The 24,451-nt window shown below is 43.1% G+C and overlaps 1 protein-coding gene across 1 annotated transcript in view; it reads right to left on the reverse strand.

Annotated features, from left to right (window-relative positions):
- The window catches only part of PLCXD3 (phosphatidylinositol specific phospholipase C X domain containing 3), an 80,841-nt gene extending 58,002 nt beyond the window's left edge, over positions 1-22,839 (reverse strand). The window contains exon 1 of the mRNA XM_075527282.1: positions 22,737-22,839. Within this exon, the coding sequence (XP_075383397.1) occupies positions 22,737-22,839 (103 nt within the window). The remainder of the gene's footprint in view (positions 1-22,736) is intronic.
- Positions 22,840-24,451: the final 1,612 nt, after the last annotated feature.

Raw genomic sequence — 24,451 nt, forward strand, 5'->3', positions numbered from 1 at the left:
TATTTATATGGCGCTTTAAACATTACATCTGGGTTTGATATATCTTGCCATTACTGAATTAATACATTTAAATTGGCTCATGACTGAAGTAATTTTTTTTATTTTTTAATGAGAAAATGCCTATTTTTACATCCCAATAAAATATTCCTTTTTTGTTGGCTTTTGTCAATGGCTAATGAAAAAAAGCATCTGTTACTTTCAAAGTTCTTTTCCTGACAATATGGAATTTACTAGAAAATGGACAATAACAGTCTTAGGGCATTTCAGATCAGGACCTCTTTACAGAGCTCTAAGGCCACAATAGATAATGGTTATTTATGCTGGACTGTTGCATAGCACGGAAGAAGAAATCAGTTCAAGCCACAGAATAATTCTATTCAATAGACTCCACAGCAATCTCAAAACCTTGTGCTGAGATGGAGTGTTTTTTCTGGAAAGAACCCTAATCTCACTTTAACAGATTTCACTTCTCAATCTATCAGTTGTGCTAGCAGTCTCATTGGTAAAAATGCACAGTTTAATTCCAAGCTGAATATATACAGAGTAAAAATGACATTTATATTTCACTTCTTGACTACCCCCAGAGCATGCTGTGATAGTTATGTTCCTACTGGAGAGCCATCCTGAAAAAGCATTGCTCATATTCTTTAATAAGGCTCAGAAACATTTTCATACTCTGTGGGAAGAGACAGTTCCATCAAAAATATGAATCTCACAGGGTCTCTAACACCAATCTTCTTCATGGTCTTGATGTAGCAAATGGTCTCCTCGGGATTTCATAATTTCTAGTGTCAGAATAAAATGTGTCATGAAAAGCTTTAAAAGGGCAGCTCGTGGAATAGTTTATGGGACATCATCTTCAATTGACCTCCAAAGATACTGAGACTGAAATGCACAGGAGCAGCAAAGATTTCAGCCTCTTCTCCTGATACCACCAGCTTCCCACTCCTCCCTTTGGCTGGGGTAAGTGATTCCTCACCATTTGCTCTTCTTGAGGCTTTTAAATCCTACTCTGAGCTATTACACAGCAATACCCTTTTCTCAGGCAACTAGAGAACTGTGATGGAGCGCAGCACAGTGTCGCGGAAGAGTGGAACGCACCTCACTCAAAAGAGAAAAGCAGCAATATGTTTTTTTGAGGTAGAATAATAATTTGATAGGGTTCAATAAATTTGATGGAATTTAACGAAGTTTAACAGTGGTTTACCGAGGTTCAGTAAGTTTGATGGCAAGGTTCACTTTATTAATTACTGCACAGAAGAAACATACAAAGGAAAATTGGGTTAGAATAGAGTTAGAACGATTCACACAGAGACTGGAGATGAAAAGAGTAAGGAAGACCCTCCCGTTGAGTCACGAGATTCAGAGTTGACCCCCTTGCTTTCTAAACTCCTGATGGAGCTTAGATGCAGCTAGCTCCAATCTCAGTCTCAGTCTTGGACAGCGCTTTATGTCTAATGGAATTATCCACTCAAAGTTTATAGTAATTAACATTTAGCAGCTACATGGATTAGTAATGTTTCATTAGTATTAATTCAGCATGCTATCAGTCACTTACCAAAGATCTGCCATTGGTAAAAGGTCTCTCTGCCTTGAGGAGCAACCTTGAGAGGCGTCCAGCTCAAGGGGAGATCACCGCTATGCAGCCACGCTACCTAGCAGGGAGAGCTCAAAGAAGCCTCATTTAGGCTGTCATATTTATGGAATAAAGTGGTTGGCTCACAGTCAAATTACATGCAATGGAAAAGGTATGCCTGAGACTCCTTGTACCCACAACTTTCTTTGTTCCTTAACAAATGAGTCTTGGAAAAGCCCCCCGCTATTCATATGTTAATCACATGATCGGTGTTCCAAGCTCGTATGCATCGATGCTCACCGTCTCACTCTGTTCCTTTGTGGGTTTTTAAAGAACAGATTGGAACTAGAGGAGTTCTTGGCCCGGCTATTGCTCAGGCTTTTACCTCCTTTGGAGCCTGTACCCAACTACTGCTGCTTTCGTTAAGGGGTCAAGTGCATCCATCACACACAGTCAGAAACACACGCTTTTATACAGAATGACACTGCCACATACCTGAACCTCAAATACACTTTGAAAGGCATAATGTCTTTACAAGGATAAAAAGAGGACTGTATTAGGGATTGAAGGGCTGTTCAGGTAGTAGGAACAGAGTAACAAATACTGCGGTAATTGTGTGAGGTTTGGCTAGGTTCTTTCTTTCCTTTGCAGATTCAGGAACAGCTCAGAAAATTAGCATCACTCTCTAAAGGAGAAGAGGGTAATTTGATATCATGTGGGCTCCCTGCTAGGCATCACAGCATTGTAACACACATTCAGGAATTGTGTAAATTAAAACTAACAGGAATTCTTTTTATGTATATATTTTTACAACATAAGCTTCGGGAAGGGTGACACTAGTCATTTTTTCCACATCAGCAAATCTCTGGTTTGCCTTCACCTTATGTAAGTACTTCTGCAACACAGGATGCGACTAGCACCCCTGAACCACACGTGGAGGTACCAAATTTTCTCTCTGCCTGGATCTTGCAGAGGTTCTTCCATGTGGTTAAGGCTGAGCAGTGGCAGAGCAGTAAAGACAGTGCAGGCAGTAGCCAAAAATGGTTCAGCCTGGCTAGCTCAAGATCGATGGGAAGCGAGCTACAGGCAGTAAGGCTGCTGGGGAACTGCCCTGGTACAGTGTTTGGTCGGGTGTTCCCCACAGCTCAGGGACAGCTAATCTCAAAGTGTTACTGCACCTTGGAAAGTAATATTGCATTTAAATGTTAATATATTTCCTCACATCTTCCCTGCTTCAGATTTTCTTCTAAGACAAAACGTGCCTTCATTCCAGCAAAGCATTAAGGCATTAATTTAATTCTCACCTGAATTACACCCATGACTAGTTAAGACTCAACTGTGGTTCTCATCCTCTGGGTTTGTAAGAAGTTTCTTAAGGTGTAAGCAGTCCTACCAGCGGGCCTGTTCACGTAAAAACCTCACTGGTAAGAGAAAAAGAATTCAAAATTTGCTGCTTGATGAGGAGCAATTTCTGCATAATTATCAGGCTGTAATTCAACTGGCTAGGTTCTGCCACACACACAACCACACACACCATCTAGAGAGAGGCTCCTAGGTCACAGATCTTGGCTCTTCACCAGACAGAGCTACTCAGCACAAAATTTCACTGAAAAGGAACACTGCATTTTGACAGAGTTTAAGATGCTCCCCTGCAGAGAAGAGCTCAGAGAGCAGATCAAGTCATGTAAGAAAATTCACTCTTCCAGTGCTTGCACAGGCTCTTTATACATCGCAGAAAAAAACACCTTACCAAGGCGTTAGCAGCATCAATTTTTATAGAGCAACAGTTCCAGTAACTCACCATGGTTTGCACTAGCAGCAAACTCTCTGAATTTACAGTATCCCTCCAAACTTGTTCCTGATGAAGAACTATAAAAGCATCTTAATTGGTACTCTCTAAACTACTTCTCCTAAATATTTTTTGCCAGAAGGTGATCTCAATTCGAGAGAAATCAATGAGGCATGGATAAACATTTGTCATCTCTTAAGAAGTTCCTAGAAGAGTTCCATGGAAGGTTCCCTCATGAGTAAACCATCACTGACATGCCAACAACCCACAGGAGAAAGTCCCCTGCGCAGCTGATGACCGGTGCTTGGTGGAACCCGCCTGACATTATCCACATGCAGCGTAACTTCCCCAAGAGGCCCAACAGCTAAAGCTGCTGCAAGAGAAGGGAATTCTGAAGATAGCTACAGGTGATGGTGAAGATGTGCCAAGCTGCAGCTTCAGGAAGATTGCATAAGCTTGATCCCCCAGGAGCCCTCAAGTTTTTACACACGAACTATTGTGATTTATCACTCATTACTACAACTGAGGCTGCTTGAAAAATACCACATTTCAACTCAACTGAAGATGAGTAAAGGATGGGAAGAGAGGGTTTCTGAGGTTAGGCAGGGCACCCACCTGGTAACGCGATAACTTTCTGTTTACAACAAGGCACTCTTTCCAACCCATGTTTAAAGGAGCTCAAAGGGATCATACCTCATTTTTTTCTTTGAATCATGTAGTAAGTTAATCCACCATCGACAACATCTTCCTGCTGTTGTCACCTTTTGCTGACCACAGCCCAATTTCCAGAGCTGTACCCAGGTGCTTCACTGCTCCTCACACTGACACGCTGTCTCAAAGGGCTTTGTCACCTCACTTCCAGGTTCCATTTCTGTCTTTATTTCTGTCAGTAACAATGAACACCATACCTCATTTGTGGCCACATGAGACTACCACCTCTATGCTACACACTGTGCTTCTGAGCATGTGGCTGAAGCCTGCAGTGGCGATTTCTTCCCAGCCTCACCTGTCAAAATCCCAGCCGCAGCTACCTTCCAGGTCTCTTCCTGAATTATCACGTTTTAAATCCCTCTTCTGAAAAAACAACTGCCTTTTGAATAATTCTACAGTTCAGCTCCAACCTATTAGTTTATTTTTATCCAAATGAAGTTCATTTCACTGTGGTGCAATATGGGCTACTGTTTTCCTCATGTGCTTCTTTCAGTTGTTACTACTCACATATTTCATAGATGAGCTTGTTCTCATCTAGGTTATTCATGAAAAACATTAAATGAAACAGGACCCAAACATTGTAGCAGTGAAAAAACACCATGCCCAGAACACAATTTTTCCAATTCAGTGCTGTCTTCACCTGAAAGCCATTCAGATTGATTGGATGCAAACACTACCACCAAGATTTTATTATTTTTTTTAGCAAGTATCATACACACCAGGTCAATAGTAAATAAGTTTTAACCTGTGGTTTTGCCAAAGTCATTCATCAGCTCCCCCTCAAAAGAAATTACTTGAACCTTCTTTCTCTAAAGTCGACATGAATTCACTGTCAAGGACAGCAGCAAGAAGCATGTAACAGCAGGCACAGGCCTACTGGCAAACATCATTTTGGGCCCTCAGCAATTCCATATCCTGATTTAAATTTGGCAGCTATGAAAAAAAAAATCTTCCGTCAACTGTTTTCACTTTAAATATCCTAGCTTGGCATTCGTGGAATATTTCAATACTGCAAAATAGCTTGATCTCAACGCCGAATCATCAGAACACAGCCCCATTCTGCTGGGAGCTCGCAGAAACATTTTTCCTGCATGGTTTATCATTCTTTTCACTTAAACTCCTCCACAGCAATTCTGTCACGTTCACATTTTTTAAAGAAAGGCCTGGGCTGCAGTGGTATACAGACAGAGGTCCTGAGGACAAAATTTAATAGATAGGGATATTGCAGCAATACGTATTTTCAGAACATACGTAAGAACGACAGAAGTAAAGCAGTCTTTTCAGAGCCCACAAACAAGCTTAGCAGCTGGTGAAGTGCCTGGGTATATCCTTTTATTTAGCAGTAAAATGTGGTTTTTGTTACTGTAAGTTTCACTTATTTTCCCAATAGCAGCATAATACCTGTGCCCCCTCTTTCTGAGCACACGTTTTCCTTCACTTTTGCTCAAGTCTTGGAAGCAAAATCAGTCAGCAAACCACTCTTGGGCTGTGCTCTAGATGCTTTCTGAAGCAATGCTTTGAAAAGAGATGGAAATAAACCTGGCAGTGCTCACCCCCTAATCTGCAGGCAGGGATTTAGGGTAGTAACCTAAATGGCTTGTCCTCATCCCTCCAGCCTTCAGTGTATTTATTGCCCTTTTAACTTACTATATTCTCTCTCTTGCATGACTTTGGGTGAATGGATGAAACTACTGGTGCCTTCAAGCTTTCAGACAGTGCTAGAGGAGGCCTCTGAGTGCTCACACCTTGTCCCACTCCCCGCTACCATATATTAAAGACTACAGTGATACACAACTTGCTCAATGATCTTCACACTTCAGGAAACAAATCCCACACTCTGGTTCTTTGCACAGGTGACTGAAGGACACAGATAAAACCAGCTGGCTATGGTTCACCTGCCGAAAGGGGAAGAAGCACTCCTAGACAGCACCAGGAAACATCCAGTGCAACGGCGAGGCAGTGTTTGCATGTAACTCCAATGGACGGCATATGCAACCCTTAACATAACTCAGAATTTGCTGCTAACTGGCCAGACCTTCCTCTCAGACCTTGCAAACTTCCCATTTAGCTGAAGCTGCTGTAACACTTCTTTGCTTTTCAAATGAGGCCAGAAACCTCATCTCCTGTGGCTCACCCTCTAACCCATGGGGATCTGCCACAATCACTTATGATCTGGTCTTGCTTCTGACCGGTCCTTCTCTTCAGAGACCACCTCAGAGGTGGGCAATGCAATCTACTGCTCTGTATGCCATCACACCCTCTGATGACTAATGAACTCCTGTTGCTTTCCTGTGGGAAACGTTTCCTTTCCTTGCTGGTATGACAAAGTGCAAACCACACAAGTCTCATGTACAAGACATCAAAACCTAATGTGTCAGCTGTCATGAGAAGCTTTGGATACCCTCTTTGTCCACTATTATACAACACTGTTAATTCACTGTCAGAGCAGAATACATCAATTCTAAATTACACTACTGTTTAGGAAAGAGCATGGTTCAAAGGCTAAGTCATTAAATTAAGATCTATAAAACACAGGTTCATTTCCTACTCCTGCCTCAGCCTCCCCCCATTTTAAGCAAGCCATTTAGTTTTCTGGTCCATGAAACATGGAAAACATCCTGTCATAATACAGCATATGAATCCTTTACAATATGTGTTTAGTACAGAGGCTATGGAGATGGTTAAATGACGCACACACTTTCCATGCTCTGACTGTTTCTTTTAGACAGGCTTTAAATACATGTCTTTGGCTCTGAGTCCACTTTACTGAATCTGATCTCACATCTCCCTCTGGAAGCATCAGCAAAAGTCAGAAGTCAGAAGCCCTGTCCTAGATCAGCCATACCACCCATCATCAGTGTTTTTAAACATTGATACAGAGATGTGTCTGCTCCACACTTTGGCTGGGCTAATATCAAAGTCACCCAGTCTGGTCACTTGCACTGTGATGTCTCAGGGATCGCCAGCTCTACCGCTCTTCTCAGCGCCCAGTCCAGGCATCAAAAACTCCATAAATCCTTACCTTGAATGCAATATGCAAATTCACGCAGTGTTTCTGACAGCTGCTCTTCTGTCCTCCCCTTGCACCTCAGTACTATTTAAACCACTTGTTTTCAAACTATCCCACAGTTAGTAACACGACATGAAAATCCAGCCAAGATCAGAGACCAAAGCAAGAGGATTGGTCTTTTCTAAGAAGCTGTTCAAAAGAAATATAAAGAGCCTTGGTGTTCCAGGGGTTCAGAAAACAGACCGATACTGCTCAATTACACCACAGATGTTTTAAATCCCTTTCTTGGAGAATATTTTCTGTTTCTATGTCGTGCTGGTTTTGGCTGGGATAGAGTTAATTTTCTTCACAGTAGCTAGCATGGGGCTATGGTTTGGATTTGGGCTGAAAACAGGGTTGATAACACAGGGATGTTGTTGTTATCACTGAGCAGTGCTTACCCACAGTCAAGGCCTTTTCTGCTCCTCACCCCACCCCACCAGCGAGGAGGCTGGGGGTGCACAAGGAGTTGGGAGGAGACACGGCTGGGACAGCTGACCCCAACTGACCAAAGGGCTATTCCATACCATATGGCATCAGGCTCTGCATATAAAGCTGGGGAAGAAGAAGGAAGGGGGGACATTCAGAGTGATGGCGTTTGTCTTCCCAAGTCACTGTTACGTGTGATGGAGCCCTGCTTTCCTGGAGATGGCTGAACACTGCCTGCCCATGGGAAGAAGTGAATGAATTCCTTGTTTTGCTTTGCTTGTGTGCACGGCTTTTGCTTTCCCTATTAAACTGTCTTTATCCCAACCCACGAGTTTTCTCACTTTTACTCTTCTGATTCTCTCCCCCATCCCACCGGGGGGGAGCGAGCGAGCGGCTGTGTGGGGTTTAGCTCCTGGCTGTGGTTAAAACACGACAGTCCTTTTTGGTGCCCAATGTGGGGCTCGAAGGGTTTGAGATAACGACAGATTAGATTGGAATGTGCTAGATTGAATTTATAGCTGTTATTGCTGCTTAGCTGTTAATGGGCAGGCTCCTGTGCTTGCCATGGGGCTTGCTGGCCTTACTGTATATTACAGCCCAGTGCTCGTTCGTGGCAGCTTTGTGCTTTCGCTGCTTGCCGTGCTGCTGTACTGCTGATCACCTTACTCTGCTGTGCCTGGGAACGTTTCGATAACAGCAATGGCCTTGCGCCGGGGCTGGCAGGTGGCCAGGGCATCGCTGCTGTTTCTGTGCTGCTGTACTGGGCAGGCTGGAGCTCCAGTGTGAACTCGAGTCGAAGGGGCTGTGACCTGCGGATGAGTCCACACGGGAACAGGACACCCCAAAGTGTCTGTGGCCGTGGATGAAGCCATGCCAGAACAGGTACGCCTCGAAGCATCTGTGGCTGTTACAACAGACTCATAAAGGTGGTAATTTCTTGGGGTTTGTCTCCCAGATCAAATGTGTATCTCAGTTCCATAGCAATTCCACGAACAGATCGCTACATTTGAACTGGGAGACAAGAACCAGAAATTACAACCTTTACTTGTCCCAAGAGTTCTCCAGACTTCAGTTACAAGAACATCTTAAAAGATATGTTAAGACTTTGAAAATAAGCTAGCTTGTTTTTGAAATACTGCTGCCTAAATATTAAAACATATTATTATACATAAATGTTAATACATTTGAAAGCCTCATATATTTTCTTAATTTTACAGTTAAAAAAAGCAAGTCTGTGAAAGGCCAGCTGGCTCCAGTAACATTATAATGCAGACCAAAACCAAAATATTACCTAGTGGCATTTCAGTAGTACACTGTCTCAAAAAATATTAGATTATGTGCTATTTCCTCCTCTTCTGCATGTTCCTTAACTCACTACAATAACAGACTAAGGGCCTGATCTAGCACTTCTAGTCATCACAGTGTGTCTGTCAGTTGACTTCAAAATGCAATAGGTAAAATCCCAAATCCTGCTTTTCTCTAGTTGTTCCCTAATTTATGTTTAGGTCATAATCAAAGACAATGGAATTTTTGGATAAGGCTGAATTGTAAAGCTTGTGATTTTTTCACTTTGAAGACAGATTATTTTTTCTTTCATGTAGCTATATAACAATCGTTCACTTAAAGACTGGAAGCAACATAAGCTGGTACTCATCTTTGACAAATGAGTTACATTGGGTATTTTAAAGGGCCATATTTAAGTCTATCATCTAATCAGCATTGCTTTCTTCAGCTGCTCAGCCCAATTTATTCATCAAGAGCTAACCAAGACAGACTCAGTTCCACACCGCATAGTGCACAAAGCAAAAATACAGAGTTTCTGCTCTGATTTAGTGACACTTCACACAGATCTGCATTTACACATGGTACAAGGCAGTGGAAAACCATGCCCAGTCAGACTAATGTCAAAATTCCTCCTGGCAGTCAGTGAATTCTATTATCTAATAAACTGTCCAAAACCAAACCAAACAGAAAAACCACCCAAACTTAACTGTGAACTGGACTGCACTCATGCAAAAAGATTACTTCAAGCATAAGGTTTCCATCCCTCCATCCTGGATCTTTCTTAGTTTGTCCATAAATTGGTGGGAGTTTTGAAAACACATTACTTTGCCTCCTAGATTAAAACAGTGCTCACAAATTATTACCTAAGACAGAGAGACACGACTGCTAGCCTATCTCCACTTACTTTTAAATGTGATTTCCATGTTAGAATAATACTTCTCCATATTTCTACTGTCTTTATATATTCTCTATCAAAGTATTTCTGGCCTGTATCCCACACTTAAGACAGAGTTGAAATGACACCTGAAGGAAAGTGCAACGTAAATGGGATTGCATTTAGCTTCTTGGCTTCTGTGTTCCAGGAACAGCATGCTCTTGTAGACAACAGCAATTTTGAAAGAAAAGGGCATTATCTCTCACTTGACTCAGAGAAGTTGCTTTCAAGGCATTAAGTTTGTTTATCGGCACTTCTGAATACCGTTCAAAATATGAAAACACCTATTATTAAAAACTTAAAACGACAACAAAACACCATCACCTCCCCTCTCTCTGATAAAATTCAAGCTAATTCACAGCCTAGAAAGGGGGTTTAAAGATTAAGAAACCTTATCTCTCTTGGCACATCTGGGAAAGCAATGCCAAAGAAAGATAAAATCAAGTTCTGAAAATTACACTGGTGGCTTACTGCTGCCTGAAGACTTACTTACTTGAGAAGCAGGCTGGGCTGGAAAGAGGCCACCACAAATGTTAGCTCCTCTCGGGTAGGTGGCACAATGCATGTGATTCAGAAAGATATACGTTTCCTCCAGAGCAGAGAAATGTTGATTTTTATGGATTGTAAATAGCCAGAAACTACCAAGCATTGATTGGGAGAATGAAGAGGACGTCCTCCAGCCATGCCCCTACATCTCCACAGCGGTGGCTGAGATTCACAGGCCCCAGGAGACCACAAACAAAACAAACATTCATGCTTGGTTGGGAAGGAGGTGTTCAGGCTGCATCTGCTGCCCGCAGCACGGGTTCTGTTGCTCTATCCAGTACCTATTCAGTGCCAAAAACCTAAGCAGTCCCAGAAGCAGGGACCCGAACTCGTCTCAGTCCTCCTTTGTCCCAGTCACGTTCTCCCATCACTGACCCCGTGTCACAAACCCTCTTGTGCCCTCTCCCCATGGCCGTACAAACCTCACACTCTCTAGCAACCATGGGGAATAGGGAAAGTCCCTGCTACAGCCTCATTTACAGACTAAGGGACACAGATGTTCCTTGAAAGCCACTGGAAAAGCAGTCCATCAGGGGTTATACAACATAGTAATTTGGATGCAACCTTCTGCCTCAAGAAATCCACAGGCCAGAAGAGTAAAGGGGTATGGGGCGGGGGGGGAATATCCCTTTATTCTCACCTCATCCTTAAGCCCTTTCCCTGGCACAGGCCAGAAAAGACACCAGAGCCAGGGCACTAAACTAACCGCATCTTTGATCTCCTTCCACACAACACTTCTCACCCTGGCCTTAGATCCCCACCCTTGCATCTCCCACACCATGTAACCCTGGCTCAGTTTAATCCTCGTTATCTTTATTTGTCCATGTACTACTGACAGGGCTGTCCTGCAAAAGTGAAGTCACTTTCCAATCGCAGAGATTACTCTTGCTTTTGTAAAGGATGCAGCCTCAAAGGAAACGGTAAGAATTCTGTGGTGTAGAAAGTGCACTAACAAACATCTAGGAATTGAAAACATAAGGTAGGCCAGAACAGCCAGACTTTCAGTGACTTGTCCTGACCCCTGCAGAGGAGGGGGATGTGACAGACCCAAATACATAATGGCACAAAAGCAAACCATTTCTCCTCAGTACCACCATCACATCATCCCAAGCTCTCAAACAAGTCAGTGTCTGGTTTTATTGGTTCATACTCACATTGTTTCCAGCCAAAAGAGCCGGCACCATTGACAGCCAGTTCATTAAAACTGATCTTAGAAATCCCAGTTTTCTCCATATTCCACACTGTGATTTCTAAAGGGATTCCTGCTTCTTGCACACTAGAAGCAACAGCATTCATATGTACACGCACTGTCCATGTCCTTCAGTGTCCCTTGGCTTTTTTCCCCTATAAGACAGCTAAATCCAAAAATTACTGAAGCTGGCTTGATTTCTCCTTATTTATTGTCAACTTACAAAATGTTTCTCAAAACACTCACTAGGCACATGCACTAAATAGCACTTTGCTAACGGCATGAGTCCAGCTCCTTCTCACAGCAAGAGCCTGCACTACTAGATAAGCCTTGAGGCATGACTAGAAGGTCAAACATGCATGTGCTCCCCGTTCCCATCCCAGACAGGACTCTTTTGAGGCAACCTCTCCTACTGGAAAGTGTAAAGGCTCTCAATTTTGCATCAGAAGCAGAGTAAGCCAGAACTCCAACCTAGCAATGCTTTGAAGATTAAAGTTCACCAAAACTGAGGATCTCCGTGCCATTGGACAAGCTTCCACTTCAACCCTGGAGGTGGTGAGAGAACTATATCAACTGGGGGAAAAGTTGAAGCATTAAAAAAACCCAAACCAACCCACAAACACCACCTGAAACAGAAAATTCCAGACTTGGATTCACATACTTACATGGGCTAAGTAGTTCTGAATTTAAACATGCAGTTTGTTGACCAAAAAAAAAAAACCCCACTGCTGACTCCTGTGGTGTACTCTGAGGCCCATTACACACAGGCAGCAAGCACAGCTAATGCCAGCATGCACCTGCTGAGAAGAGGTTCCGGGGATTCAATGATGCAGCCCCCTAAAAGCACTTTTTTTTAGTGCAGTGAGGATACAGAGACGAACACAGACAAAGCCACAGCATCTGCTGTTCAACGTCCAAGTTAGACCTTTGCCTCCAGGAGAACTTCCAGTCAACACCCTCCTCCCTCTTTTTGTGGCTGAGGATAACTGCAGAATTTCTGTTCAAAACCAGCTTCATCCAGGCCCAGCTAACCCCAGTGCACTAATAATTCACTCCTACTGCAGTGCCATACAGAGCACCAATGTAGCCCTCCTTGCTTTCCAGCAATGGAAAAAGCAACTGGCAGATGTCTTCTGCAGTAGCTTCAAAGTGATCTCCTGATCCGTCCATCATACACAGATAAGCCACTTTTGAGATGTCAAAGCAGATACTTCAAGTCTGAGGGAACCAATGCAAAAGACTCACTTTTTGGATCACATGATGGGAACGCGCATCTGCACATGTGATATATAGGGAACGCCACCTCCCTGGCTTGCATGGCTTCTGAGATAGTATTTATGAACGTGACCTACAGAATTAGAAAAAAACAGTCCTGCAAAATTTAGGGGCTTCAACAGAAGTAAATATGACTAACAGTAAAATAGCAAACGTTGGGATTCCTGCACTAGCAACTAGAATCAGTACCTACTCAAACGTCTCCTCTGCTGACAAAGCGACTGCTGGGTGGCATTCACGTAGCTGGAGAGCAGCACTCCACCAAAAGCTTTTGTGAGTTTTGCAGTGTAAAACAAACAAACAGACTTCTCCCAAAGCACTGCCCAGGGGTCAGTGAAATGTTCCACAACCCACAGAGCACACTTCCTAACCCAGCTCTCCCCCTAAGAACAAGGCCAGCCTCAGTATCAGTGGCCTTCTTGAGAACAGCTTTCTTAAGATCATATAGCAGCTTCACAGATAATGAGAATGATTAAAACTTCTCCATTTCTCTTCTACCCTTTAATGGCAAGCATCTGAGTGAAACATCAGAAGACAATTCTAGTCACGCACTGGTTCGGAAGATGTACAAACATGTCATTTGGCTTTGGTGTGAACATCCAGACTAGTATGAAGCGTGTATTTTTGAAGAATACAAAGTTTTAACAAAAGGATTTAGCAAAAACAAACTAAGACATTTTGAGGCCCTAAGCCAACAGTTTGATTGAATAGCACTACACGTAACTCACACATTGTACATTTTTCCTACTCTCACTTAAATCCCAGTTTAGCAACTTTTCATAGCTAGAAAACCAAGTTGCATGGCTGCCAAAATATAAATACATGCCAAATGTTTTAATAAGATTTAAAAAAAAAAATTTCTATCAAACACGAATACATTGTAGATGATAGCATGACAACAACGTAAAGCATAAAGTATACTATTCATCTCTTTTTTGTAAAAAAAGCCAAAACAAACAAACAAGAAAAAAAACACTGTACAGAATTTATTTCAAGGCCGGGTTAGTTCAGTGCTCTTTATCCTGGCTTTTTTAAATCACAAGCAAAATTTATAATCCAATAAACTTTGTGGATAGGCTTTCGCCTTCACACATGTCATACAGCAGCACGTCATACATCTCCAATCATCTGAAACATCCTAAGTGTCACACACAGAGGGGAGCGAAGCCTGGAACCACAGGTAAGGACGTTTTTTCTTTCCTCCCTTTCTCTTTTTCTAGCTATTCTGCAGTATTTTATTTCATAATTGAAACATTAAGATGAGTATTTAAGCATGAGGTATGTGAGCTAAGCAGATAAGAGATTAGAGGAAGCAAAGATTAAACTTTATTTAGTATGAACAGAGATGTTTTAAAAGGTGGCAAAGCATGTGAAAACTGTTCTAGTGATTTGTTTTAAACTAGATCACAGTGAAAACTGCGAGATAGTTTTAAAATTGACAAAGAAAAGACCAAATTTGTACTTCCAAACAGAGGAAATAATATATTCCATTTCACCTCAAGAACAACAACTGCTAAGTGGCTATGACATTTTGCTATAGTAGGAACATCACACAGTGAAGATTCTCTTCAGGTACTTGGACCTGAGCTGACGGGAGACCGAGGACCCTCAGCTTCCAAGGGAGCTGGCAGCACTCAGCACCTTTCAGCATTTAGTTCCCATCTACCAGACACTAAACTACAAGGAAAGAAAGATCTTCAGCTTTGCCTCAAGCATTTTGGACACACGACAATTTAAGGAGGGGTTACTATTGGTACTATAAACTGCAATTTATATTTTTGTTGTTTAGCTGTTCTTCCATGTAGCCAATGGTAGAAAAAAACTTAAATTATTTCAGAACTCCAGATTAACCAACCACTTCTTAGCACAAGCTATTTCTTTGCTACCTACCTATAGCCAATAAGGAAATCGAACCCTTACTATAAAGATGTGAAATAGACCAAGTTGTCTAGCTGCGCAAACATATGCAGCACAGGTACAGTTTTCCATCAGAAGCATAAATAGATGAAAATAAGCGCACAAACTATTCATCACCAAAATCATAGAATCAGAGAATCATTTCAGTTGGAAAAGACCTTTAAGATCATCAAGTCCAACCATTGACCTAACACTGCCAAGTCCACCACTAAACCATGTCCATAAGCATCACGTCTACATGTCTTTTAAATACCTCCAGGGATGGCGACTCAACAACTTCCCTCGGCAGCCTGTTCCAATGCTTGATAACCCTTTCAGTGAAGTAAAATTTCCTAATATCCAGTCTAAACCTCTCCTGACGCTACATGAGACCATTTCCTCTTGCCCTATGGCTTGTTACCTGGGAGAAGAGACCAACCCCCACCTCTCTACAACCTCCTTTCAGGTAGTTGTAGAGAGCGATAAGGTCTCCCCTCAGCCTCCGCTTCTCCAGGCTAAACAACCCCAGCTCCCTCAGCCGCTCCTCATCAGACTTGTGCTCCAGACCCTTCACCAGCTTCGTTGCCCTTCTCTGGACACGCTCCAGCACCTCAATGTCTCTTGTAGTGAGGGGCCCAAAACTGAACACAGTATTCAAGGTGTGGCCTCACCAGTGCCGAGTACAGGGGCACAATCACTGCCCTAGTCCTGCTAGCCACACTATTTTTGATACAAGCCAGGATGCCATTGGCCTTCTTGGCCACCTGGGCACACTGCTGGCTCATCTTCAGCTGGGATCGACGAACACCCCCAGGTCCTTTTCCACCAGGCAGCTTTCCAGCCACTCTTCCCCAAGCCTGTAGTGTTGAATGGGGTTGCTGTGGCCCACGTGCAGGACCCGGCACTTGGTCTTGTTGAACCTCATACAGTTGGCCTTGGCCCATCGATCCAGCCTGTCCAGGTCCCTCTGCAGAGCCTTCCTACCCTCAAGCAGATGAACACTCCCACACAACTAGGGTGTCATCTGCAAACTTACTGAGGGTGCACTCAATCCCCTCATCCAAATCATTGATAAAGACATTAAACAGAACTGGCCCCAACACAGAGCCCTGGGGAACACCACTTGTGATCGGCCACCAACTGGATTCAGCTCTGCTCACCACAACTCTTGGGCCCAGCCATCCAGCCAGTTCTTTACCCAGCGAAGAATACACCCGCCTAAGCCATGAGCAGCCAGTTTCTCCAGGAGAATGCTGTGGGAAACCATGTCAAAGGCTTTACTGAAGTCTAGGTAGACAACATCCACAGCCTTCCCCTCATCCATTAGGTGGGTCACCTTGTCACAGAAGGAGATCAGGTTGGTCAAGCAGGACCTGCCTTTGCTAAACCCATTCTTACTGGGCCTGTCACCTAGTTGTCCTGTATGTGCCATGTGATGGCACTCAAGATGATCTGCTCCACCAGCTTTCCCAGTACCAAGGTCAGACTGAAGGCCTGTAGCTTCCCAGATCCTCCTCCCGACCCTTCTTGTAGACGGACGTCCCGCAGAGGAAATTACTAGTGATTCCCATTTCTGGCAGGCTACTTGAGAAGGGCAAAGAAGTATTTCATTGCATTTGTTTATATTGATTTACCCCAGCATTTCAGTATTTCTGCACAGTTATTAGCTGATACCATACAGCTGTTCAAAGTAATGGAAAAGATAAGATTAAACCAAGGTATGCTACAGTAGGTCAAACGAAAAAACATTCAACTTTGCAAAAGTTTAGATTAAAATCCAAATTTTCAGATTTTGAACCATCTTTCTTCCTAATTTTATTCTTTGCAGTGTCCCATGGGCTTTACTGTAAGGACTGCACAAGCAGATCTGTTCACAAATTAAGCACCTAAAATTTGTACTTACTTTGAAGAAAGGACAAGATGGGCATGAAGGTTATTCTCCCTAGAACTGGCTGCTCTCTGAAGAGCAGAACTGTTAAATATAAATCTGTTTGCTAAATATGAAAAGTATTTATTAAAGATATACAATCAATTTCTAATTAAGTAGCTAAAATTTTAATTAATATCGCTATGCAGAGCAATAGAAGAGATTACGTAGCCATCTTAGGGGGCTTAAAGTTATAGTCTCCATAGCTTTGTCTACCTTGCACCTGCATTTTTAATTACTTGCACAGTTGAGCGTGTCTGAGCATCTTCAAAGCAAGTATCATCTTGCGTGAAAGACGCAGCACAAGTTGCACTATAGTGAGAACTGTAGAAAGGTACCAAACACAAAACACATACCAAACACAAAGTTAAAAACTGTCAGAAGGTAAGGGCAGTTTGGATACACAGAACAGTTTCTGTTTTCAGCCAAGAGATGAAATGAAACAGAAATTCAATGAGGTGGAAAGAGAGAATAATTCCAGATGGCAATAAAGCCATTCCCTCTGCCGCACCTGCCACGGCGGCGGGATGCGAGGCAGGTCAGAGAGGAAGCCAGCTCTGCTGGAACTAAGCCGCAGGAGACAGAGTGGACAGAAATTGCTGTACTAAATAAATAGCTCCTGTTGGGAAACCAAGCAAAAGCAGTTTCAAATTACTTCTTGTAGCAGATGGGCAAGTAACTGAAGGGCTTGAACTGTTTCATTTTTATGGCAGCATGAGGAACCAAACAGCTTCATTTTGTGCATGCTAGAAACATGTCACAGCAGGGGAAATTAATGGTGAATGCCACAGGAAACTGTATCACACAAATACTTCTGAAAGGGTTGGAAATAGCACATTAGCATGTGCAGAGCCAATGAGAGACTGTTTTGTGGATAAAAGTGATGTAAAAAGCAGACCATCAATAAGTAAGAAGAGAGCTATCCTAAAAAAGTTAGGAAGGGCAGTTATGAAGATCTTTGTTCATTTTCCGAGGAGAAAATAAAGCATAAAGTACTTATTTCAGGTAGAAGAACACTGAAACAGAGTATAGGGTGCACCAGATGAAGAAACAGTTCTTCCAGATACTTACATGCATGCCAAAAGCTAACAGGCAACCTGCATTATAGGTTTATTTATAAGTTTACCTGCATCAACAGTTTACAGTTCTAGGCGGAGCTAATTTTGTACAGAATCAGACCCTGGCAAGCGAGGCAGAGGTACTCTGTTGACTGCTAGTGGACAGACAAGGATGAAACGGGTCTCAAGCGCTTCCCAAAGACAATCACTCTAAGAACATCCAAGTTATCAGTTATTCAAGCTCAGCATTAAAGAGCTCCCTAATAACATTTAAACAGTGAAAATGTTGTGTATCTATGTAACCAACAAGGAAGTATTTCTAGCCATTTTTATACTGAAAGAATTTCCCTGTGGGGCTGAGAATGAGAAGTGTCCACCCAAGAAGTAATCATTTGAACATCTGCAAGGTTTTACAATGGAAGACAGGAATTTAAAATGCTTGAAACAGAGCTGTTACGTTACCTCAGCAGTGCTGTAATTCACAAAGTGGCTAAAATATTCCAGCTACAGCAACATGCATGCTTTTCCCAAGTCTGCCCGTACTATCTCCCATCTCTTAATACATCTTTGACACTAACACACATCTTCCCTTTTTGTAAACCAATTCTCTATGAGGTCTTGCTCTTTCTTTTCAAAGCATGATGATGGTGGGATAGTGGGAAATACACATTTCAAGTCTCAGAACCTCCTTCTAAAGATGGGTAGCATAAAAAAATTCCACCTGCCAACAGCTTCTTATTTAAAATGAGCCAATTTCAGCTCTTCTGTGTCTAGTAATTGCTTTCTGGTTGATGGACAACGAACTTTATAGGTCAAAATAACAAAAAAAAAAACCTCATCTGAGAAACAAAAGAAGCCAGTCAGGTCCTCTGCATTCCTCTTAAGGAACTACATTAAGCAAACACAGCTGCCAAGCTGGTTTCACTGTGAAAATAATTTTCACTGAGAATTGTACTGCTCACGGTGAACCCTCCAGTGACAAGAGCACATGCTGAGGCCAAAGGTTTCATCTGCTGAAAGAAAGTTTTCATCTGCTCCTACAAAACAAAATCCTGAAGACCCCCAACTGTCAAAATTATGCACTCAAGGGATATTTTGGGTCTCAAATTAATTCAGATTTTTATCTACACTATATGAAGCACAGACATGTCCCTAGTACACATCAGGATTGCTCATAAGGCAGATCTTAGGCCAGCACCAATTTGGTGGAGGGATTAGTTACTTGGGGAGGAAAATTTTTTTTTCCTCATAAATTATTCTTACGGACTTCTCAGAGGCTTGGAATATTAGCACCAGGGGAAAAGACAACATGTATTACGCATATTATTTGTACAAAAACTCAGACCGATATAAAACTAGATACATATGTACAGATTTTCAATAAGAAAGTTAATTGATCAGTAAGTGGGTCAATTCATAACGAAATGCTGCCTACTGATGTCTATTTTACTGCACTGCACATATAGCTCATATCCTCAACCCGAATTAAGAGGGCATTAACACAGCAGAATACACAGGCTCTCTATACCTCACCTTCTAGCCCCAATTTGAGGGTACAAAGATTTCAGTTCTATAAACGTACATTATCTCCAAAAAACCTATTTCTTATCCTGGTCAAAGAGGCACAGGAACTGAGCAAAACTACACTTTACCAACTACCAAAAGACACACACTCCACCCCTGCAAACAACAACAACCACAATCCTCCGCATTCTTCTTAGCCAGACTGTTGTGACTTTAGCCAGGCAGACCTTTTAACGTAAGAGGCAGTTTACAAACACTAGGAGACATACACCTTGGGCTGAAATCCTAAGAATATATCCTTTCATTGTTCTAATTGTCATAGCAATAGAAGATTAAATATGCATGGTATTTTCTGGAATCTAAGAGAATATTTTATTTCCAAATAGTGTACTGTTGGAAATACTAGTATTTGCCACTGGTATCCTTCACTTGAGGAAAATCTGCCATTTGCAGTGCAAGACAACACAGACATAGACAGCACAATGAAAGAAGAAAACATCATGGTATAACGCATCCTTGGATTTGGAAGAAATCCAAATGGAAAAGTTTCTGTTTGACAAAGCTGGCAGAAGTTATATTAGACATCTCTGCCTCATCTACTGGATTCCTGGTCTTAGGAAAACAAAAGCACCTGGCTTGAACTGCAGAGAATGAAACAAGTAAATGAATTTACTGGAATACTAACAAAATCCAGCACTGACTACGGAAGCATAAGTGGTGATAAATAGTATAAATTTGTGCCTGCATAAGCTTAACAACTGACCAACTAAAAAAAAAAGTGTGATCAATCATGTTTTTAAGCATAATATGAACATAACATACCTTCAACAGTATTGTTTAAATACGATCATGATAGAATACTATGGTTTTTGTGCTTTTCTTTGCAATAGTTAAAAATATTACATGCATGTCTGTGCAAAAACAACACAGTGTATCATCTCAGTTCCAAGCACTCTTTCTAAACAATGAGAAATGTACTGATAATTTCTAATAAAACAAAACGTTTTTCCCCTAATATAGTGGAACATCCTCTGTATTGGATAACCGATGATACATTCATTTGGAAAATTCATTCTAAAATTTTCAAGCCAGTAGTTTGTTTTCTTCAACATTAGCATTGGACTGTTACTCTGGCTGCGGAACTGAATTCTATCCTGCTGAATTAAGGTCAAAATCAGTATCCCTACTGAGCAAGGGAAGTTTACATCCTGCTGGAAAAAATAAAAATGTACTGTTAACTCCTTTTGGTAAGGAAAAAAACCAAAAGCAATGTAAACAAAATGCTATTTACAAGATATAGCAGTAATTCTACAAATACATTAGTAATTAGTTTCCAAAACAATTAAAAATTCACAAGTTAAAACAATGAAGATTTGACATACAAGGTTTTGGATTCTACACATTCCTTGCATTAACTACCTGAATAGCAGTTACATGTTAATAGCTATTACGCACACATAGTATTACTGTCCAGCTGTGGTCATATGGGAGGAAACTTCAAAATAAACATTATGAATGTCTCAAAGGTTATTTCTTCTTAAAGGATGAAACCAATCCCATGTTTGCCTTTGTACTAATATTGTATATTTCCACATAGTATGTTGAATATAATAATAAATCTACTGTTAGAAGATAATATTTAAACTGCACTGATACCTACAGCCTGTATGCCAGGCTCCCTAATTGACAAATTCATATGAAATATATTGCCCCCCTCCCCATAAGGCTCTGTTTGCCAAGGCTGTCATTTTAAAAGCGAGGTAAGCAGGTAAGTGAGGTTTGTGTCAATTTACAGTAACAGAAGGGCAAATTTCAAAGGTCTTAACACTCAAGTCATAGAAGTTTTACTGCTAATTTCACAAAAAGCAAGACTCTGTGCATGGCTGTGAAGGGCAACCCCTTCTGCCAGTGTAAGAGGTCAATCTCTGCTCTTACAGGCTGCAGAACTTGCCCACTGCTTAATGTTGTACTGGGATTAACTGGCAATTACAGCCCACAGTAGGTTTGGGTTTTTTTTTTAATTTAAACACGTTAACAAAGTGTGAAAGCTTATATTATTACTGCCAAAGCTCTGAAAAACATCCACTGTGAAAGACTGTCCTGTATTTTACGAAGAGGCTATGAGAAAGTAACTGAGACATCTTGGTGAGATAGACACACCAATAATGATCTCATGATGCTTCAGTCAAGGAAGCCAGTTAAAGGCGATGCATATCAAAGACAATTTCGTGCATGGGGAAGCAAGTCAGTTTGATCATGATCTCCTCAAAAGCAAGAAAAAGTCTCCAAAACAATACATTTAACCTGTAAAGGCCCAATGAATCACAAAGACTCATTTCTCATCATAGCCAACATTCTCCAAGAACATTCCACAGCTTCTGGGTTAATGAAAAGTTATTAACACCAAAAGCTTCTACAGCTACAACATGATTTGACATAACAGTTACAGATGCTGGATTCCCGTGCCTCGGAGGGACACAATTTTATACAAGATATATTCAACCAATAGCAAAAACCAGTGTAGCAAGTAAAATACTAGACATAGCCTGTGTAAACTGTAAGAAACTAAGAGACACATGATTTTAAAAGGGCACACCTGTGTTTAAACAAAACTATAGAAAACACATTCTAGCAAATAGTTGCTGCAATTACATTGTCTTAAAAATACATCTTTGACTAGTGTTATAAAAATTGCTGTAACATGAGCAGCTGCTACACAAAACTTGCAAGAAGTGAACATTTCTCCTAAGCAGCATAAGAGACATTACAGCTTCAGCATCTCTGAAACCTCATTCCCGTTAGACATCTCAGAGGGGATGGGATGCTGGTAAAGGGGTCTTGCAAAATGAGGCGCTCCCTCAAACCAAGACTCATCCGAATCAATTACTGGTTTGGATTCTGACGTGTATTTTGCATAAGTCTACAGTTAATATCTTACCAAAAAAATGCTGAGAGCACAGGAAAGAGTGAGTTCATAGTCAGAGCACCACGACCTGTCATTTCTCATCTTACTTAAATTAGTGTCGAGATGGAGCGTTTCCTGAAGGCGACGCGAAATGAAGTCAGACAGCGGTGCGACCTGCCCACCCTCACGACAGCCGGCAGCCCTGCACCCTTCCCCGGCTCGCCCCGCGCTCAGGCCCGACCTCGCCACACCAGTGTACGAGGAAACAGGCGACACACGGCGTTCGGGCCGTACGGGAGGTGCAGCACACGGACTGCTACCCCCGTAAAGCGGTACAGGAACACGCTGCTTTTCCACACAAAGAAGAGATCCAGCCCGCGCACTCTGCCAACCGTCGCCTCCAAGTTCGTTACAGTTTGGGGCCGCAAGAACGGCGTCCTGCGGGCACCCCTCCATCCACCTGCCCCGCTCGCTCGTATTTGAGGCTGCGCCCGGGAGCACAGTAGGATACCTCAGGAGAGCCACAGCATCACAGCCCGGGCCGCGCTGCCTCCTCAGCGGCATAAAGTGAAACGCGCTAAACGCTCCGCTCTCCTCTCCCCGGCGCATCCCAGCCCGCAGGGAGGGGAGACGGGAGCACCTACCTGGGATGGCCAGGTTGGTGAGCGAGGTGCGGTGGATGCTGCCGGGCAGAGCTGCCATCCAGTCGGCGAACCGCAGCTCGTTCTTCCCTTGCGACGAAGCCATGCCGCCGCTGCCGCTGCCGCCGCCAAGCCCAAGCCCGTGCCCGTGCCGGTGCCCCTGCCGCTCTCCCACCGCCGCCGCTCCCTCCAGCCCGCCCGGCCCCGGCCCGGCCCAGCCCCGCCCGTCCGGCACCGCCCCGCCCCGCCTCCCCCCGCCCCGCCGAGCCCGGGCGCTGCCCCCGGCCGGCTTCCTGCGGCGCACGGCCGGGTCCTGTGAGACCCCCCTCGGAGCCGCGGTTGCCGCGCTGTCCCCTGTCAGCGGCGTGTGCTGGCGGGGCGGGCCGGCATGGCGGGCGGCGCGGCCCGGGGTGCTCGGGAGGGGAAACCCGCTCTAGGTAACGCCGGGGGTTTGGGAGAGGGAGCAGGGTCACGGCCCAGGGCCTGGGCGGGAGCCACAGCTGCACCGGCCCCTCGCACCCGCCAAGATGCAGCTCTCCAGCCGGCCGGCCCAGCCCCATCGCTGGGGCCCCAGGTCGGGCGGAGGCGGCAGAGCCCACCGAGAGGTCGGCCACGGCCACGGAGCTGTAGCCAACACGGCATCGACTCCTAGGAGGGCATTTAGGGGCACTGGCTGCCTTTTGTTCCCCTGCGTAGCCCTCAGACTTTGCAATAACCTCTCTGACCTCGGCAATTAGTTGGTTGAATGCCTTTTCTGCTGGGACCTGGGCACATCTCGCAGCTGATTCCTGTGGCAGGCTTGTCTGCCTCGGAAACAAACTTCTCCCTTTGCGATGGCTTACTTACATTGAAAAAACATCTTTCCTTGCTTGAACGCTCCTTGGAGATCTATAATTTTTTTGGCAATAGTTTTTTATTGTCCTTTGAGGATGATCCAAAGTAGTATCTTTCATTGTCATTCCCAACCTAACTGTCTTTGGGGAAGCGTCTTAAATGTTGGCATTAACAAAGCATTTACGTTACTGCCTCCAGGTCAATGAGTGAATGAACCTGATAAAGCTCTGTGAGCCATCTTGAACTGTTACAAGCAGCCTAATCTTTTGACTTCAGCGTGACTGTTTGTTTTTCTCAAAGTTATTATGCGTGTGGAAGTTCACCTGGTAGATGTGTCAAAAACAGTGCCTGGAGAGAGCCATGCCTGAGACAAGATCAACTATCAGTTCACCTTGAATTCCTAGGAGGGTCAGCTGTGGTCCTGTAGCTTGTGTTTTCATTCAATATCTTCTGTAACAGCTGGCTTTGGAAATAAAAATGCAGGGAAAAAACTAATAATAACCCTCTTTTCTCTTTCTGTCCAAGTTTCCAGAGCAAGGATGAAGTAAAGCTCTTCCTTCAGCCACAAAATAAAGGAACAATTTATTGGAAAATGAGTGAATATTTCTGAGGTATTTAAATAAAGGAAATTTTGCTGACTCACATTTTGCAATAGGAATAACTCTTAAGGTGGGATTGGACTGGGGAAATGTGAACAGATGGATGAGATGGGGAGATGTTGAATCTGAATCGAGTAGTACATGAAAAAGGGGGAGGAGTAAGCAAACAGTCACTGAGACAGGTTTAATTTTTGCAGTATTAATTCCTGCCTATTAGGATGCTAATCTACCCCTTCCAAAACCACTGGTATTAGTAAACATGGAAAAAAAAAAAAATGAATCCAC

The sequence above is a fragment of the Mycteria americana genome, chromosome Z, assembly GCF_035582795.1.
Source record: "Mycteria americana isolate JAX WOST 10 ecotype Jacksonville Zoo and Gardens chromosome Z, USCA_MyAme_1.0, whole genome shotgun sequence".
Classification (NCBI taxonomy): domain Eukaryota; kingdom Metazoa; phylum Chordata; class Aves; order Ciconiiformes; family Ciconiidae; genus Mycteria; species Mycteria americana.